Here is a 20,215-nt window from a genome sequence, read left to right as displayed (position 1 = left end):
TCAGACTTTTTATCAGGAATGCTCTGCTGTTTTTAAACCTTATCTCCATCTCATTCAACAGCTTGAGTAATTATTAATACATGGCTTAAAGTCCGTTTCTGTTGCTGAAACAAGAAATCAAGAGCACTCTACAATATCCACGCAGTGACATTTTCATCAACATCTAGAGGTACACAGCTCTCTCCACTGTCACTTGAACAGGTGAGGCCAACACAGCATGCTCTAACAAGGAAGTACTGCTGCTTATCTAAAATCTCAGTCAGGTCGGAGCATGAACAGCCGGGCCCTGTGCTCCCCTGGCCCTCAGGGGTCATCAACGACATCTGTCCAAGGGCCAGAATCTTTCTTAGCAGACACTGTGGGGTCTGGACTTTTTTTTGGACTGGCCTTTTATGTTAGTTTGATATTTTAATGATAAGTTAAAAGTAAATAATAGGAAAGGTTAAATTGTGTTGTATGACAGCCTTGAGTTTGTTCCAAAGTTTTGTACAAAATCCATAAAATATAAAGATAAATAAAGTTTTGCAAAGTCTTCAAAGAGACACTGCTGTTCCATGTTGGATTACAAAGGCTCTGAAAGGGATACGATGGCACCTTAGTCCTCGTCGGAGAGCTACAACAGAGACGAAGAGGCAGCTATTTAATTAGAGTTTTCACAATGTAGCCTTACAGAGATATTCTAAGAATAGCAAAGTGAGTAATTTGATGAAAAAACTATCTATGTTGAGGAACTTTGAGGTTAAATGTCTTTAATTGTTCACTCAAATATTCATGTCACTTTAAATAGGGGAAGAATATTTCCAGAACCTGTGAAACTGTCCACTTGTTCGTCTCATACACTGCTCTCTTCCTCATGTTGGTTACATTTGGTTCATCTTTCAGCCTTCATCACTGCCTAATCTAACCAGTTAATCATCAGTACCAGCAGCTGGAACTATTAAGACCCCCCTGGGCAGCCGACTGTGGTGACTGTCATAAAGTTCGTTATGGAAGGGCAATCAGACGACCAACCTCTCAACTCCAGCTGGGAGTCTTCTCCCAGACTACAGTCATATATTGTCTATTTCTGTTGTCCTCACTGTCAGAGGTGGAGGATGTGATAAAAAGTCTTGTAAATAGATCCCAGCTGAATACATAAAGCTCCAGTATGTAGGATTTAGCATCGATATAACTGTTTTCATTAATTTGTAATCACCTGAAAATAAGAATTTATGTGTTTCTGTGACCTTAAAATTAGCTACATATGGAGCAGATCCTCTTCCAGGGAGTCCACCATGTTGTTTCTACAGTAGCCCAGAATGGACAAACCAGGCACTAGCTCTATAGAGCTATTGACATTTTTGCATTTTCATGTTTCGTTCCTTCACGCTTGGCACACAGGAGAAGTTCAGATGGTTGTAATCTGCAACGTTGTCGCTACACGCCAATAAATCCTACACAGTAGAGTTTTAAACTGACAGTCTAGCTTTGGAATAGCTTCGGAAACCCTCTCGCAGCTCTCCGATGTTGGATTAAAGGAGGCTATGTGTGACGATTTCTGTAACTTTTTAAAACCAATATTCACAACCACTTCACACTGTGATTGTCCAACGCTTTTAGTTCTTGGCACAGCTATTTCTCATCCCTCATGTCATTTGCCTGTGAACAAATGAGTGCAACACTATGAATGCTTCTGAGGGGAGATTTCTAAAAATGCAAACTGTTATCTCCATATTTAAATGATACTGCATTCCCCCCTCCTTATGGTGGTCCTTTTTTTTTACCCTGCCTTCAAATGTGTCCGTTTGGACAAACTATAAACATTTCTAATTTCAGACATGGTCAGACAACATGTCAAACAAACTAGCTGTAATTGAGCATAACATGAGTGTTACTGTGTATGTTTCTGGAGCAGCTATCTATCTTGGCAATGATCCAGGAGAGTGGGAGTGTCTCCTGTGTGTCTGTTTGGACTCCCCTAGCCTTGATCCCACGGCCTAACAAATATACAGACTCCTCCATCAGGGTGTCTGCTGTTGTCTCCATTCTACCCCCTGTTAGCTTTTCACTGGTGGCCTGTGAATCAAATATCCATTTTATATCTCAACTAAAAGACTAAAAGACATATTCAAATGGTTAAAAGTCTAATATCTTACTAACACAGTTGCTGCGTGTGAAGAAAGCACACACTAACATTCCATGAGATTCATCCAGAATCCAGAATATGGGAGTGTTGCTATCTGAAGTTTCCATATGTTTTTAATCAAACCCTCTCTCGAAGTCTTATGACTGTGATTAAGCCCAGATGAGACTGTTTTCTCTTTCGCTTCTGCAAAACAAGAAGCCTCTCAGAGATTTATGTATTCATTGCGTATGGAATGTGTGCAGGACCTCTAATTCACCATGAGCCATTACTGGGTCATGGTCCCCAGCCAAGCCTTTCACAACACCACGATTTCTCGCAAACTCATCTTCTACTAAAGCTCCAGTCCTTGTCCCATGATATCCAAAAATCAATCTGTCCTCCAACGCCTTGGTCTCCAACATTAGTCTAAACTCCACAGAAAGTAACCAGAGTCTTATAACATTAATTACTCTCCACATGTGGGGTGAAACAAACAACATAATGACAATCATTTTCACAGGGGTGGCCAGATGGTGCCCCTGGAAATCTTTGGGTGGCAACCAAAACCAAAAGCTATAACTGAACCTCAGGAAGTCTATTATGCTGTTTTAGTATATAGGCTATTTGAAAACCATGACAATAGGAGAGGACTAATTGCCCTGTTCCTTTAAAATGCAGCTTTAAATTGAATGATGGTAAGGAACAAAGCATTTACTGGGAACAATCCCTCTCAAGTTTAACTCTTAGACTCCTACCATAGACCTGTTTTTCTCTGTTTTTGGGGGGATCTTTAGGGATCATTAGCAGGTCAACAGGAAATGCCACACAGAAGTTGTCTACACTGTGTGAAAGCAGGGACCCTGAAGATTAATTTAAGGTGCAGCTCAACACTTCAGCACTGTGTGTTAAGTGTTTCTAGTCATAAATCTGTAAACATTGTGTTTGAGTAGGGCACCTATTCAAACTTTTAAAATTTGGAGTGTACAGAGCTTGGAACATTATGATGGTAGCATATCATGGCCATTCCCATGCCTAATTATGCCTCATAAGTTGTTGCAGCAAATTTTGGGTTGATGGTATTCGTTACACAGATTTGGTGCTAATGTTTAACCCTTGAGAACTGATTAAAATGGTCAAACATTAGGATACTAATACCCCTTTTCCAGCAAAATTTGGTGCGCAGGTTATTTAAACACGGGTAAACCACTGAAAATAGGCTACGGACTCCTTTCCTATAGCAAGTAGACCAGAGCTGTGCACACAGCTCTGCAGCAGATGTATATGTTGTTCTGTGTGTTGGGTTTTTTCTTTAGTGTGTCATGTTCAACATCACGGACAGGCCAGAAAACAGGTTAGTAAACAGTAGAAAGCAGCATGGAGGCCTGTGAAAACTATATGGTGGTTATTTCTTTTTATTTATCTGTTACTTATTCAGTCTCTCTTTCAAACTCAGACTAATTTGGATCGATGTTTAAGCACTGCTAGGGCAGAGACAGATGGTATTTTGTGGTGGCATGTCATTGCATCTCACTCGTTATGGGGCTATAATTAGCGCGTTCACCCAGATGTTGTGTTTCCATTAAAAATGATCAGAAGCCGATAAATACCTGTGACTACTGAAGAGTCATTTGACCTGGGTGTGAATGCCGACTGTGACCTTTCCCATTATATTAAAAAGCCAGATGTTAGCGGATGTTAGCATTCTTTTTTGTGCAGTGGGAAAGGAGATTAAGACCTTGAGGAGCACCACATAAAATCCACGCTGTGATCTGGTATCAAAAACTTGTGGCATTTGGAGATTTCTGTAAGATTTTTTTTTATTTTTTAGCAATTGGGTAGTCTCGCCACCAGACAATCAGAGATCTCCACCTTCTGATAATCTGGGGACACTCCTTTCTAAAGTGTGTTTAACACACCGGAGAAAGCGGCCGGCAACAAAGCAACGCCTCTTGCATTTTTGAAAAGGACACGCCCTCCCAGAAATGTGCGCTCCCCCTTTTCTCGTCCGCAAGGAAACAAACACACAAGGTGGGTTTCCATCCACCTATTTTTATTCGCATTTTCAACAATTGCGAAAAGAAACTTGAATGGAAACGCCAGAAATTCGAAAAAGGGCCGAAATATCGCAAAAAAGTTTTTACGCTTGGAGGGGGTGGAAAAGTCAGCGTATCGATATTAGGAAAATGCGACTTTTGCCAATGGAAACAGATTTAGCGAATAAACAATGACGTAGGCTACCGAATCCTACTTCTACTTCACACACACACCTGTGTGAACTTAGAGAGAGGTAATTACTCCAGTGTCAGGTGAGTGTAGGCTATTTCACAGCTTACCTGAATGTGGATGTGTTGAATACCGCTGCATCATGTGCACTGCCTGGTGTACCAACACAGACATCACGGCATTATGTACGCTACGCTGACAACGCTGATATGAGTGTGATGAGAGCTCTCGCAATAGCCAAGAAGTTCCCAAGGAATCTCTCCATCTCGCCGTAGTCATGGATGTGCCGGTAATTGTTTACATCAGTTGTAGACATGAGACGCTCTCAATGACGTCATCTCTTCTTCTGCGGATGTTCTTTTGCATTTTATTTTTCATGAGAAGCGCCACCTTCTGCTCGACCTGTTGACTCCCAATACTCGCAAAACAATAATGAATGGAAACGTGCATAAATTTGCATTTTCTTTTGCGCATTTTCACAAAATTCGCTTAAAATTTGCGATACATTTGGATGGAAACCCAGCTACAGAGAGCTTGAAAATGGATGCCAAGATATTTACCTCCGTTTTATCAAACATGTGCTCAGTCCACAATATTGTGGAAATGAAGGACTTAGAGCGACTTTGTTTAAAACTTTTAACGCAGTTGGACTATGTTTACGAGCACAAGAGTTCAGCGAGCCACCAAAGGACCGCCCTGCAGATTTACTATTGGTTCTGCAACGTAGGGAGTTTTTTTAAACTCTGAAGTTGTATCCGCCCATCTAAACACAAAATCAGGGAGAAAGACATCAGTCTTTAGTTAAGCAAAGCGTCTAAAGACTGACTTGTGAGTCTGGCAATTGGATGGCGAGCACGTCTGAAAACTGCTGAAAAACCCCCTTTTAGTTAATACACCTATACAGGCCACACATCCTCTGAATGCACAAGGTCTCTAATTTGTAGCTGTAAAGTTTCATGAGGCCACAATAAGTGAATTTATACAGTGATGTTCATTTCCAAAAAATGGTCTCACTACAATGAAATGGCTGCTATGGAGACTGACATCATCACACATGAATAAAACCGGGCTCACTGAATCCACAGGAGTGTCTGCTTTGGGGGCCAGCAATTATATCGGGATGACTTTGGCCCCCTTGCCACCCCTTGGGGGTGCCACTGCTTGAGGTTAAAAGGTTGTAAAGGTTTGCACTAAAAGAGGGTCATATGATCAAAATAGACAGATATGCAACTGGGAACTTTTGTGGCCACATTGGCTGCTGGCTGCGGCTTTATAATTAGTGTGCAGACATGAGAGTGGTATAAACCTTCTCATCTAACTGTCAGTAAGAAAGTGAATAAGCATATTTCCCAAAATGTCTAATGAATGCTGTAACGTTCTGACCCGAGTGTTGAAAAAACAGCAAAAATTGTAAAAGTTAATCCTGTAGGGTGAGTGAATGTGCAGTAAATCGCAGCAACCTGTAATACCGACAGATAATATGCCAGTGGCACTTTAAATGCACTTTTTGTTTGAGTGATGCCAGTTCAGTCAGAAAAAGCTAAGCGTGTGAAATGTTTTGGGGTTATTTTTGCTGCAGATGCGTCATTTGATCTGTTACAGCCGTTAAAGTGCGCACTGCTGACAAATGATTTTGCAATTAAAGCAATAAAAATGTCGAATTTTCAAAAAGGAAACAATTTTCTCTTTCATATATTACTATTGCCCTTGAATAAAGCTAAAGTTGTTAATAAAAACAAGCAGTATTTATTATCCGATTACTCAATTAATCGCCAGAATAATCAGTAGAATACTCAACAAATTAAAGAATCGATGGCTGCAGCCCTAATCTGTCTAAGAGATTTCAAGATACCAAGATACCACAAGACAAAAGGTAAAGAGGTCACTAAATCCATTATAAATCGTCCCATCAGGTTGCCAATTTGAAGTTGAAGTGTCTTGCTCTGGAAAGACAGAACCAACCAGCCAACCAAGTGTTGTGTAAAAAGCTTGTACCTAACAGTATTCTGTGACTTTTAAGAAGTACCCAGGCCAAGTCAAGTGAACACGAGAAATGTCCACTCCCATCTCCTCTCATCACAGCTCATACATACCATAAGTAAAACAACTGGGACAAGACTGTGTATAGAATTGGCTTACACTGATTGAAAGCTTGACCTTGGTAGTCAGGACAGTTGCATTCCTTGCTCGTGTCATTATGCCCTTTGCTTCTTATCTCACTTAACTTAAAATCAAACAGTTGTGGATAAGGATGTTTTTCTCGGTAGAAACTCTGTATTACCTCAGATGTTCCTCTTGAGATGTTTTTCACTATCACTTGGACGTGGTTAAAAGAAAAACCAAGGTTAAAAGACCTCTCTGAGTTCCTGACAGCAGATCCAGCATGCTTTATTTCAGATCTCAGGACAATACAATTACAAACCTGAAAGGCCAGAAGTGCCACAACTGAGAAAACGGTCTTTTCTGAACCATCAAATGTCATCCAATCTAAGTATAAACAATTTTCTCTGATGTTTAACCCCTGTGGTTTTAGTGCATTGAAAATATCAGACACTCAGAATGACAGCAGGCCTGGCCTCACTGGCTGAAGTAAAGACCCGTCTAAAATAGACTCTGATAACATGCTGTGAAAAGGAGATTGGAAAGGAATGTTCCACACACAACGTGGTTAGTGAGCTCAGGAGGGCGTTGAACCAGACGTCAGCTAACTTGAATTTCTCGTGTTTTTTAACATCACAATTTAAAGACTGGAGTTTCTCAGAATCAAACACTTGAATCCCTCTTTATTCACTCTCATCCATACAAGCACCTCTTGAGACTGCAGTCATTTCTGTCTCAGTCTGCATTATTTTGCTTCACTCGCCCTCTCCATCTGTTTCCCTTCCTTTCATTGTCATCGTGGCTGGACTCAATCCAGACCACGCTGAATTCAGACCACAATGTGTGAACTTTATCCGATTTGCCAAACCTCTTTGGCTCATTCACTTCTATTCAACTTCAAATGTCACACAAAACAAACTCCAAACTTAGGTCACAACGGGCAACTTTGATCTCATGGTGGAATTTTACTTATTTGGGCTAAATGAAGACGAGAGCCACCATAAACTGAAAGATATACTACACAGGATTTTCCCAAAAACAACAATTTGCCTCAGAGGGCTTTACAGCGTACAACATCCCTCTGTCCTTCGACCCTCACAGACGATACGGAAAAAAAAACGTACAACAAACAAGCCTCGTTTCCACCAAGCAGTCCAGTTCAGTTCAGTTTAGTTCGGTACACATTAGAACGTTTATTTTTCCATTTCAATTGTGAAAGGTGTGGATGGACCAATGGTATCAATAGAATCGTTTTCATTCTTGTTCACTCCTCTGTTGGGGTACCAAGCACACTAAAAGGTGGAGCTGGTCAACAGAGAACCATCACTCTTTTTCAGGGTTGTGGCAGGTTTTGAAGGTTATAAGACTGTTAATACCGTGGCGAGTTTTTCATATATTAGTATATAACTATAACTATAAAATGATAGGATGTTTTGCTGCCTCTCGCAGCAGCTGTAGACTGAGTAAAAATAACTTAATTCACCCTGCTATTCAAAGGCTACTGCTGGCAGATACCAGCAACTTTTAAGGTGGAATTTTTTCTTGCATGTTAGCGCATGAATTGAGACATGAATCAATCAACACACCTTTTATGTTAATGTGACATATGCTTAAGTGATGATTAGATCTTTAAACATTTAAAAAATGTATATGCATTTCAACCAGATTATGTTAACTGCATTTATTTTATTTCCTCACCTGGGAAAAAAACATGGCAGAGCGTCGTTCCAGTGCGTAGCATGACACATCCTTAGTTGGTGCCATTATTTATCATTATTCTACAATTTAAGGTCAGTGTCTGGATCAAATTAAAATGTTTTTTTAAATGCCGAGCAGCTCGAGATGCCACTTTGCGGGAAAAGCCTCACACACGCAACGTCATTTTGTACAATTGTGTAATTCTGTAATGTTACATCTGCCCAAAGTTCTTGTTGACCCACCACTTTTTCCAACTAAAACTGTGTATGTCTGCGATGGAAACTTCTCATGAAAAGTGATCTGTGTTGGCTTGGTGATATGCAGTTAGTAATTTTACTAATGAAATAAGATCAGTTTTCACAGCTGCAGCTTTCACACAACATCCTGACTCCCTGTTGGGTCAAACTAAGGTGCTGTCTTATCAGACAGGAGAAGGAGTAGCAGTTGTACGGAGGAGGAATTTTTCTTTCCTCTCCTCTATTTTCCTTTTGAAAAGACTAATGAGCGGTTACAATTCAGCCGGCGATGAGACGGATTTGGATCATCTGAACTTCCGAAGCTGACTGGCCAGTGGCCACTATTATGAAGCTGCACATGTCAAGATAAAGACCATGAGCTGTGTGCTTAATATTCTCTACGGCATCCTGACTGGAACCTGTGATGTCATAATAAAAGTTTCCACAGAGAGGAAAAAACAGGAAACCACCAGGAAGTCACACTCGTAGATCAATTCTCATAGAGCACAATGACAAACCTGTGTACAATATACAAGAATAAAAAACTGTTCTGACCTAATCTACATATGTTTTCATACATTCATCATCTCCTGTCAGAAAACTGTGAAACAATCAAAAGTGATGGCTTTGTAAACAAACTGACACAGTAATCATCCCTGAATAAACTGAGCTGTCTTTCCACCAAAGTGACATTAATCCTCTGAATAGCCTCGGGATGAACTGGACCACAATAACAAGTATGTGCTTGTTTCAACACGAGGATGCTACAGCTCTCTTATTGTGTCCCTGCCGTGATGTGTCAGAGCAAAAGTCAGTCCAACACAGCTCTGAACACAAGTCTGTAGCACTGGAGCAAGTGACCATCAGAGCAAGATTTTATAAAGATAAAAAATAGGGAGGAATTGGAATCTCAAAATTCAACATCATCATGACATTGTACTTCGATACAAGTGCTGTAACCAGGGCTTTGACCAAATACTTTGATATCAATATTGCGATGATATTGTAGGGTTGACTATTGGTGCTTAACAGAAATTTACACAATGATATTTTTGATAAATAATCATCATTAATGTGGATATAATGACTAAGTGGGTAAAGGCAAATAATACAACAGCTAGAACAGTCTGGTTAGTTCAGAAAATCACATCAGTTTACAGCAGCCTTGAAAACCAACATAACTCACTCCCAACATATCAAATACCAACGCTTGGTCAGTGGCCCTAAAAGTCAAACTATGATACTCTAGTTACCCCTCCAACGTTGTTTTTGGAAGTTCCTGTTTTCACAGGAAATGCACAGTTTCCGCTGAGTAAATGTATGCAGTCTCTTTTCAAAATAAACTCACAACATTGGCAAAAATACTTTGTTTTTAGGTTTTATTCGTTCGGTTTAGCCTGCTGCCCCTGCAACCCATGGATAGATGGATGAATGGATTCCTGCTGGAGATGAATGACTAACGGGCAGCTACTTGACAGAGACAGCAAACTAGCTTGACGACATGGCCAAACACAAGTATGACACAGAATGTATTTAACTGTGTGGAGCTCCAACTAATGATTAAGGAAAAATCTGGACCTGTGGCTGGACCAGTTGGAAGCCACTGGTTTAGGCAACAAAAGCACATGGTTAGGTTTGGAAAAAAACATTATGGTTTGGCTTAAAATAACTACATTAGTTAATAACATAATGTTACGTCACTTGACGTACATCACTAGCATAGTATGCTACACATACTTGTAAATTTCTTCAGTAGAGATATTAAATGTTTGATAAACTCTCCATTAAATTAAATCCCCCATACACCTGTAGAGGTGCACCTAAACACCAGTTGCCACTAACCAGAAGAAGAAGAAGGAGCAGCAGTAGCAGTATTTGTAGCAAAGAGCTTATAATGATCGTTATAATGAGCAGTGGGATAGCACAGGTTTTGGATTGTTCACTGGATCATTAAATGTACTACACTTGTATAGCTGCTTTCTAGTCTTCTGACCACTCAAAGTGCTTTTACACTACGTCACATTCACCCATTCACACACTGATGGCTGAGGCTACCATACATGGTGCCACCTGCTACTCAGTTAGCATTCATATACACTTGGGTTCATTATCTTGCCCAAGGATGCTTCCAGACTGGAAGAGCTGGGGATCAAACCGCTGATCTTCTGATTGGTAGAGGACCCGCTCTACCTCTGAGCCACAGCCTCCTGCTGTTTTTGTAATGGTGTCTTGTAACCCATGAGGGTTGGGCACGTGCTTGTGTGCATGACATAGAAATAAATAAATAAAAAAATGGCGTGTGTATTCATTCCAGACAGTTTGGTACATCATATTTAATTTGGTATACAACTCTCCTCATTTCGGTGTGCCCCAAGAACAAAATAATTACTGTTAATTTGAGATTAGTTTGATTCTGTCCAGTTAGGAATGGTCTGTTTCCCGTAATGCAACTGGATAGCCTCATCCCTCCCTGCCTCCTGAATGACCACCTCCCTCACATTTTCTTCCACCTCCAGTTTGTAACGCTGCTTTTAGTCAAACATGTTTCACGCCCAAGAAGAGTTAACCCCCTGATGACATCACCAGGGCTGTCTAATTTTGGAAATCATAGGAGTTGGAGTGTTATGTGCAATAATAATGAAACATTCCTGACTTATTCACCTTTTCTTACTTTCTTTTTTACGGTCTGTATGACAACATTTCAGTGGCCCACCAGATCTTTCACAGTAAGAGTGAGCAACTGCTTAATGCTTCTATTTACTGACAACTAACTGAGTCATAATCCCAAAACCTTCAGCCTCCGCAGCAAAACCCAGAAGCCCCCTCTGTGCTCAGACGGTGTACAATTACATTTGGAAAGTGGAGTAAGATCGCAGCATGTGGGGATATGGTTACCACTCAGATGATTCTTTTCAGAAACAGATAAATGGCAGACATACTGGCCAAAACTGATCTGTGCATATCATGCATCACTACACTTTACAGTTACGGAGCCTTTAAAGGCAGCAAAAGACGCTATCTAGTCTCATAACATGACATCAATACAATATCAATATGTTGCCCAGCCCTACATGAAAATAATATTATGATAACAAATTCCACAACACTGTATAGTAACACCACGATGTACAACACTGTCAACCCATTACTGAGCACACAGACAAAGTCCCTTCAGAATAAAAGCACCACACAGATTATCATATAAGTGTGTACCTGTTATGATCCCACAGACAGTGTTATACACTAATGTGTGCTCAGATTGGAATAAGAAAAAAACACAGAATATTTAACAATCACATCACGTAGACCAGCAGTTCCCAACTGGTCCAGCCACGGCATCCAGATTTCTCCTTAGTCATTAGTTCAAGGTCCACACAGTTTAATATAATCAGTGTCATACGTGCATTTGGCCATGTCGTCTAGCTAGTTTGCTGTCTCTGTCACATAGCTGTCCGTTAGTCACTCACTCTCCAGCGGGAAACAGCACTTCAAATAAAAGCTTGTGCCGGAAATTCGCTGTGCCTCAAAATAAAGTGTGTTTTTGTACAAACTTGACACATTCCACTTTTGGACCGCGAACCACCAGTTGGGAGCCTCTGATGTAGACAACTGTTTGCTAACACTAACTGCAACAACTTAATTAGACGATATATGTTGCTGTTGTGTTTCTGTTTTCCACGGCCCAAGTGGTCAAAACAATTAGGCTAATCAATGCAGCTCAAAGCCTATTGATTCACCAAAATATAGCAGCCATTTACAGCCTACATTTAGGTCAGTGGTGGAAGTATGTAGAAGTAGTAACACCACAACACTGACAATACTCCACTACAGGCAAAAGTCCTGCATTTGAAACTTTACCTAGGTACAAGTATGTATCAGCAAAATATATTCATTTTCCGTAACCGCTTAACCTGTTAGGGGTTGCGGGGGGGCTGGAGCCTATGCCAGCTGACATTAGGGTAGAGGCGGGGTACACCCTGGACAGGTCACCAGACTATCACAGGGCTGACACATAGAGACAGACAACCATTCACACTCACATTCACACCTATGGACAATTTAGAGTCACCAATTAACCTGCATGTCTTTGCACTGTGGGAGGAAGCTGGAGTACCTGGAGGAAACCCACACTGACACAGGGAGAACATGCAAACTCCGCACAGAAAGGCTCCCCCACCCTGGGTTCAAACCAGGAAACCTCTTGCTGTGAAGCAACAATGGTAATCACTGCCCCACCGTGTCGCCCCATATCAGCAAAACTTCCTGACAGTGTTTTCCTGATGTTTTTGGATTAATGTTACTGCTGGAAAATTGTGTATGTTGCATTTTACCACAGTAGATGTTTAAGGTTGTGCTCATTTTAACTCCTGTATATGCTGTTGGGTGGTTTAATCTACAGCAGTGCATCATATTCTATAAGATCATCATGTTTGTAGCGTGGCTGGTATCTCTAAAAAGTCGACTTATCATGGTGTCAGGAAAAACAGCCCAGTTCTTAGCTTCATGATGATGCATTTTACATCTGATCCAAGAGTGATTTTAAAGATTTTATTCAGCTTTGGAGAGTTTACTCCACAAATAAATGAACACTTATCCTTCGGTTTTATCAGAAACAAATCATGTTTTGTTTTCACTGGAGAGGAAGAGTAGGAAAAGTTGTAATCTGATAAGTAACAGACAAATGTAGTGGAGTAAAAAGATGCATTTAAGTGAAATAGTCGATTTTAAAAGTAGTTAGTTATATTCCAGCACTGGTTCTGGTCCATCAGTGTGACTAGAGATAGACTCTACCTCTGCCTTTAATCCCCTCTCAGTTAGTTTGTCCTGGTGACCCTGACCATGCCATTGCATAATGTTGATTTAATGTTGCAGCAGTCGGTTCTTCAACCTGTTGTGTATTGACTGGAAAACAACCTGTACCAGCAGCTGGAGCTCATTCAAGGCCAACTTTTATTCAACGTGATGTGTCTCACCTGTTGATCCGATCATCGAGTCGTCCAGTCTGGTCAGGGAGGAGGACTTCTTCTCAGCCAGTCGCATCCGGACCTGCTCTCGGACCCTCCTGGCTTTGGCTACCGGGTCCGGAGACGGACCGTCCGAGGGCAGCACATAAGCGGTGCAGGAGGAGTTGGGCTGCAGGGCGGACAGAAAACAGCCCTCCGCCACCGCCACACTCATCCTCACAGCGGGGAGAGCAAACTTCAGCCGGGCAGAAGGAGAAAAGTCGGGGAGCAGGAGGTCCTACAGCGGGTGCGGCTCGTCCGGTGACTGGCTCCGTTGTCTGTGTGTCCGCTATGAAATGGAGATCTGTCAGCAGCCCTGCTGTCTGTGGGCGGGACCTGCGAGGCTGGGGGGCCACCAGGATCCACCTAGTGACCGACAGGACAAACATGTCTCCTACAAATTTTGGTTTTATAAAACTACAACTAATGTGCAACAGGAAATGAGGAAGATTATACACATGTGAATGTTGTATAAATGCTTGTGTCCAACTGGCCGTTGTGATTTTAATCTTATTCATTTATTTATTATTTTATTTATTCAACCATATTACATATTTTACCAATATCAAATATCATAGACTTAATCATGAACATTCTGTGTTAACCATGCACTCAAATATATTTATAAGCAGCCACACGTCACCATCCATACTGTTAACCTGTTTGTGTTATTCTATATGCTGTATATATGTTAGTTTGCCACATACCTGTTACCTGTTTGCACCTTACTGTTCACTAGTTTTTATATTTTGAACCTTAATGTTAGTTTTATAGTCAAACGGGATGCATGATATTGGATTTTTTGCCGATATCTGATATGCTGATATATAACAACTTATTTGGCCGATAACTGATACTGATATCGATATATCCACTTTTTTATCTTCCTAAATTTAGTGATCATCAAGTCTGAAATACAATACTTTTTAATGTAGCCGAGGTAATATTCATTCATTATGCAAAATAAGAAACAGCATGTCGGCCGATTCTCATAGTTCATTTCAAGGCCAATATCGGCCAATACAGATGATGTGCTGATATGACTGTGCATCCCTAATAGTTAGTTTTTATTTGCTAGTTATTTCAATCCTTGCAGTCCTCCTCTGACTTTGTTTTGCAACTGCTGCACAATAATTTCCCTCAGCGTAAAAAAAAAAAAAAAGTTCTCTTATCGCCTATCTTATCTCATATTTATGGTTTGTAACATGTGTGTCTACACAGGCCATGGGTGGAAAGTCAGTGTGTGTCCTGTAAGAAAACACCTCATGTAAACTGTGTAAAGTTAGTCGTACTTTATGTTGATGTTCCATTATACTTACACAGTAACATGGAATAGTTGCAGAACCACACAGTTGGACAGCCTACAGGCAGGACTGATGGACTTCAGATGCTTTAGGTGAAAACACTGATTGTTGGGACTTATTATCGTCTGACATGATCACTGACATGTTCATGGTGCTGTGATGTTCGCCTGAGGCTGACAGCTGAGCTGCTTAAGCCCTGTGTGTGTCTGGAGGATGTGTGACTGTAGTGACTCCCAGTGGTATATTAACAAGTACACTATAGGATACACTGCAATAATGCCAGGATTAGTTTATGTTGATTAGGCACACTATGAGATTTGGCAGGTGTTTCAGTGTGCACAGAAATATCTATTAACAGCCTAAAACACATCAGAAAGAGACCGTTTGCTGATTTTTAACCAGCTTTATGTCCTAACAGCGTGGGCAGTATGGGTACATGAACTGTGGTAAACATGACGCCATCTTGGCAGAGGTCTCATCTCCCTGCTCACCTCTAAGCTCAAATATTTTAGTGTTATGTGTGGCTGTAACACCAGAATTTGTGAACAGTTGGTTACCATACTGTTTCCTCTATTGTGAAAAAGAAGCTGACAATACTGAGATTAAACGGTAAAACTAAGATTAAACTGTGTTGATCAAATATGAACCAAGTTTCTGTTTCTGTGTTGCTCATTTGTCACCTAAAATGTCTTTAGAAACATATTTTATCTTACCGTTTCACTGTAATTCCGGATCGTTTCTCGGCTGCCATTTTGTTTCCGGGTAGAAAAACGTCCAATCACGCATAACATCCGGTGCGGTGCAATGCATTCTGGTAAGTGGAGGTTTTTCACCTCTTGAGTGAAAGTAAGCTCCACAGCCGGTTTTCTCTGGTCATGTAGCACCAATTTCAAAACTACTGGAGTCTTTCTGCTGCATAGACAGCTCAGTTTTATCTTAATAGCAGTTTAATACTCATTTAAGAGTCTTTGACATGATAATTAAGATAGATTAAAAGTCAAATATCTGTGCATCAGGTTTGTCTGTAGGGGAAAGCAGGGGACATTTTTATATCATCATGAACTAACCTGACATGACTCACAGGTTACTAGAACAGTAATGAGAATAATTTGATTCCTGAACAGATAAAAGGTGTCTGCTTATGATTTATTTGACAAGTTTTTGGAGTCAAACCCAAACATGAAAGGTGTAATTTTGTAAAATGCACAAGGAGTACATTTTCCCAAAACTCACCCTTGCTGGGACAGTTGGGAGAGTGGATAGGGTCAGTTGGGACACCTTGTGCTGGGCTATAAAATCTATATATCTAAATTGTAAATGTCAACACCTTACATTTACAATGTCACTTTATTTGAGAAAAAGAAAACAGTAAAATTACCATATTTTCATACATCACTAGATATGGATTTTGCCATCTTCCAAGTCTTCATTTCAGTGGCTACTTGCAGCCTATAGATTTATGTTGAGTTTGTTTCACTTTTAAAAAAGAAAAAGAAAGTCAATAACAAACAAATTGAGAGTTTAAACAAAGTTAAATAGTTGAACCCTGCACATTCAAAACCCGGTCTCACTCTGAAGTCGTCAAAATCCAATGCTTGGGCAGTGACTTCTGGCATCAGATACAGACGAAAAATGCTGTCCTTTCACGTCAGCATGATATACTGCTGGTCGCCATTATTGCGTAACCGTACCCAGCAGCGTCAGGGAGAAGTAGGGTGGCTGGATGGGTCCAGCAACCACGGACTTTCACCCTGGAGGCCTTTGTTTACTTCCCGTAAGACTATAAAACCAAACCCTGTTTTTTTCCTAAACCCAACCACATGCTTTTGTTGTTGAAAGAAAAAAAAAAGTCAACTCACTGTGTTTCACTGACGTAGTGCTTTTATTTTGAAAGAGACTGTATGCAAACTGTAATTTCCTGTGAGAAAATAAGTGTATTTTGAAATCAGACAATGCATGTAACAGGCTGAACTTGACACAGCGTCCCAGAGCATCAACAATCAACACACCCAGGGAACCTTGCATGTCATATCCTGACATGAAAAGCCAATGACCAAACGTTGATATGTGACGAGGTCGGAGTGAGAATGTGTTGGCTCAGGGGTCAAATGTAGGCCGTTATAAAGTTCATGTTGTAAACATTTACCTTACTTCACAGAGGGTCTCACAGTGAAAGCCTCTGACTTGCTTCTGTCTACTTTTTGTTAATTTGTCACAAGATATGAATTATGAACAAAAACCTCCCAGGGAGAGCAGACACACTTTGGACTCTTGTGCTGGCTCCCAACAAAAATTCAGACTGCTAACACGAGCATCAGCTGATCAGGCCAGAAGGTCATCTTTCCAACTATATGTTGTTTGTATGTGGCATAACTAAAAACAGTGCAGCAGATGAAAAACAACAAAAGAGCCAAAAAGTTATTTACATGCTTTAGATTTAAAAACTGTGAATGAAATGAGAGGAATAGTCGGGTCTATGATCACGCCAGTGTTTGACGTTGATAGACAATGTAAAACTGATACAGTTATGATAGTTTTAATTCGATAGTACATAAATATTTATCTGCGCATAAATTTGGGACGGGATGGGCAGGTGTTGCATTTCTTTCAATATATTTGTCATTTTTTGTCATGTTACAAAATGGAAAAAGTGGTCGAATCAGCTGATTGTAATCTAAGTGGTGAATATAGCAGAGTGGTCTGATGTGGATTGGGTCGTCACACCTGAAGTCAACTAGCGGTGGGAGCTAATGGGCAGAGTGTTTAAGTAGGGAGAAGAAAGAGTGTAATTTTGCACATAGTTTGTATTGAAGAGTTGCAGCTGACAAGGTAAAAAAAAATGCCTATAAATATACATGTTTTCTATGGGAAATATTTGTATATAGTTTTACTGTATTTCAATTTTACCTTTACATGTTCATATTTGCAACCTATATGTTTACTTTTAAAACTTCTAAAACAGTTCATTGAGCATGTTTGTGGTTTTCATTGTAATAAATAGCATATTTTTTTAATTTGGCTTTGATGATTTTGGTGTGTTTTTGGGCCCAATATGTTAACAAAGTAGGTTAAAGTGAAAAAGTAATTGTCAGATCATATGGTATATGATCTGACAATCTGACAATTACAGGTGAAGTTGTGCTGAAAAAAATGACACCAAACATGGGTAGGGTAAAAAAAATGTATGTGGTATATAAAGGAAAAATCTAAAGTATTCAAAAATGGACAAAATTGTCTCAGAGCCCAAAGTACAGAGGGTGTGTGAATGGCACAGGCACCGTCCCCTTGTCCCAACTGATCCCACTCTCTCCAAATTTAAGGCAATTACTTCAAAAGTTGTAGACATTTGGGCCGACTGAGAGACCAGCATTACCACCCACAGAGCCGAGGAAGTTTCACCATGGAGTCTCTACAATAGCAAGAATTCACCTCCAGGTGAGCGAGAATCTGCTGAGTAATGTTCCATTTCACTCCTCCAGAGTCTTTTTTGAGTCTTCAATGATGTCACACAAACATGACTAATAGTCACGCTCACTGTAACAAAATCTGTCACCAAGTAGGAGGAAACCTTGAAATCATGTCACATGTGTTTATGTTATGTAAGATCTTGACAACTTCATTCTTGTCCAAACCTAACTGATGACTGGATCCATCAGGAGGGACAGGGTGGAGTCGGGGTCAGAGGGTTAACGTGCTGAGCTGAAGTGACATTTCAGAGAAACAACCACAACCTGACGTCATCTCAAAGTCCGCCCAGAGGTCACTGAGGTGAAGCACGATGTGATGCAAGCTCAGGAGAAGCAGAGACGTGTCCTTGTATATATTAATAATATAGTGAAGTTAGGTTCCTCTGGCTCCAACTTTCACCAACATTTCAGATGAGAATAAACGAGAGTTTGATTGCAAAATAAGCAGTTTTCTTGTTGATGGCGTGTTTTTTGTAAGAGCCCAGGAATGTGGAAATAACCTCATCTCCTAAAGCTAACATGAGAATTCTTGGGGGAGGTCTGGGAGCTCAGTCTGAGTCTGACGAGAAGCAATAAGTCAGGAGCAGAGAGGCTCAGGGAGGGACTCCTGCAGCTCGGAACAATCCTGCAGAGACCCTGAGGCTTTCACACAGACCTACAGAGAAACCACTGACTCCGTTTGGGTGTGGATGTAATGAGGAGTGTGTCTCAGTGACATTCTTAGTAACAACACACACATGCTCACTCACAGAGGGGTCACGACCTCTTGCTTTACTAACATAAACACAGGAATGTGTGCTCACTCACATTACTCTGTTCTTGTTTAAAAAGCTGCTCAAAAATGTGAAATAAATTCATTCCAGCTGAATTTTTTTTTCGACATTTTGGGTTAATTACAGGCTGGTCAGGCTGCATTTTAATCATCACTATCCCACTAATTACAGCTTTAATATGTGGCTGTGCTCTTAAAGTGTTTACTTTGTGTGTGTCTAAAAAGGAGTATTTATGAGTAAATAGTTTGTTTGTTTTGTTTTGTTTTTTTCAAATTTCATATTAAGAGTTTTCACTGCAGCTAATTTCCTGGAGTAAACATATTGACTGTCTTTCCTATGGTGTACATCTCCCTGCTGTTTTTTTTTTTTTAAATATAGTCTTTATTTTTTTGTTATTTTTGTTTTAATTACTTTGGGGGTTCGAGGTGGGTATGTGAGTGTTAGGATAAAGTGGTGTTTTGTTTTTCTGTTCTACCACACCAAAAATATGGTGGGGAGGGAGGAAAAAAAACACCCAAACATACATTTGAACTGTGAATTTGATTTCCGTACAATGCTGGTTCTCAAATAAAGACTGCCACTTTATTAGGTACACCTTGCTAGTACTGGGTTTGACCCCTTTTGCCTTCAGAACTGTCTTAATTCTTGGTGGCATAGTTTCAACAAGGTGCTGGAAACATTCCTCAGAGATTTTGGTCCATATTGACATGATGACATCACACAGTTGATCCATGATGTGAATCTCCCGTTCCACCACATCCCAAAGGTGCTCTATTGGACTGAGATCTGGTGACTGTGGAGGCCATTGGAGTACAGTGAACTCATTGTCATGTTCAAGAAACCAGTTTGAGATGATGTGAGCTTTGTGACATGATGCGTTATCCTGCTGGAAGTAGCCATCAGAAGATAGGTACACTGTGGTCATAAAGGGATGGACACGCTCAGCAACAATACTCAGGTAGGCTGTGGTGTTTAAACCATGCTCAGTTGGTACTAAGAAAATCTCCCCCACACCATTACACCACCACCACCAGCCTGAACCGTTGATACAAGGCAGGATGGATCCATGCTGTCATGTTGTTTACACCAAATTCTGACCCTACCATCTGAATGTGGCAGCAGAAATCCAGACTCATCAGACCAGGCAATGTTTTTCCAATCTTCTATTGTCTAGTTTTGGTGAGCCTGTGTGAACTGTAGCCTCAGTTTCCTGTTGTTAGCTGACAGGAGTGGCACCTGGTGTGGTCTTCTGCTGCTGTAGCTCATCTGCTTCAAGGTTGGACGTGTTGTTGCTTCAGAGATGGCCT

At 40.6% G+C, this 20,215-nt stretch overlaps 1 protein-coding gene across 1 annotated transcript in view; it reads right to left on the bottom strand.

Moving 5' to 3' along the window:
• The window catches only part of LOC117255367 (plakophilin-3-like), a 45,661-nt gene extending 31,994 nt beyond the window's left edge, over positions 1 to 13,667 (bottom strand). The window contains exon 1 of the mRNA XM_033624191.2: positions 13,335 to 13,667. Coding sequence (XP_033480082.1) covers positions 13,335 to 13,539 — 205 coding nt within the window. The 5' untranslated portion in view covers positions 13,540 to 13,667. The remainder of the gene's footprint in view (positions 1 to 13,334) is intronic.
• Positions 13,668 to 20,215: the final 6,548 nt, after the last annotated feature.

Source organism: Epinephelus lanceolatus, chromosome 2 (assembly GCF_041903045.1).
Source record: "Epinephelus lanceolatus isolate andai-2023 chromosome 2, ASM4190304v1, whole genome shotgun sequence".
Lineage (NCBI taxonomy): Eukaryota > Metazoa > Chordata > Actinopteri > Perciformes > Serranidae > Epinephelus > Epinephelus lanceolatus.
Note: the sequence above shows the minus strand (reverse complement) of the source record. Positions and strands in the feature narration are given on the sequence as shown.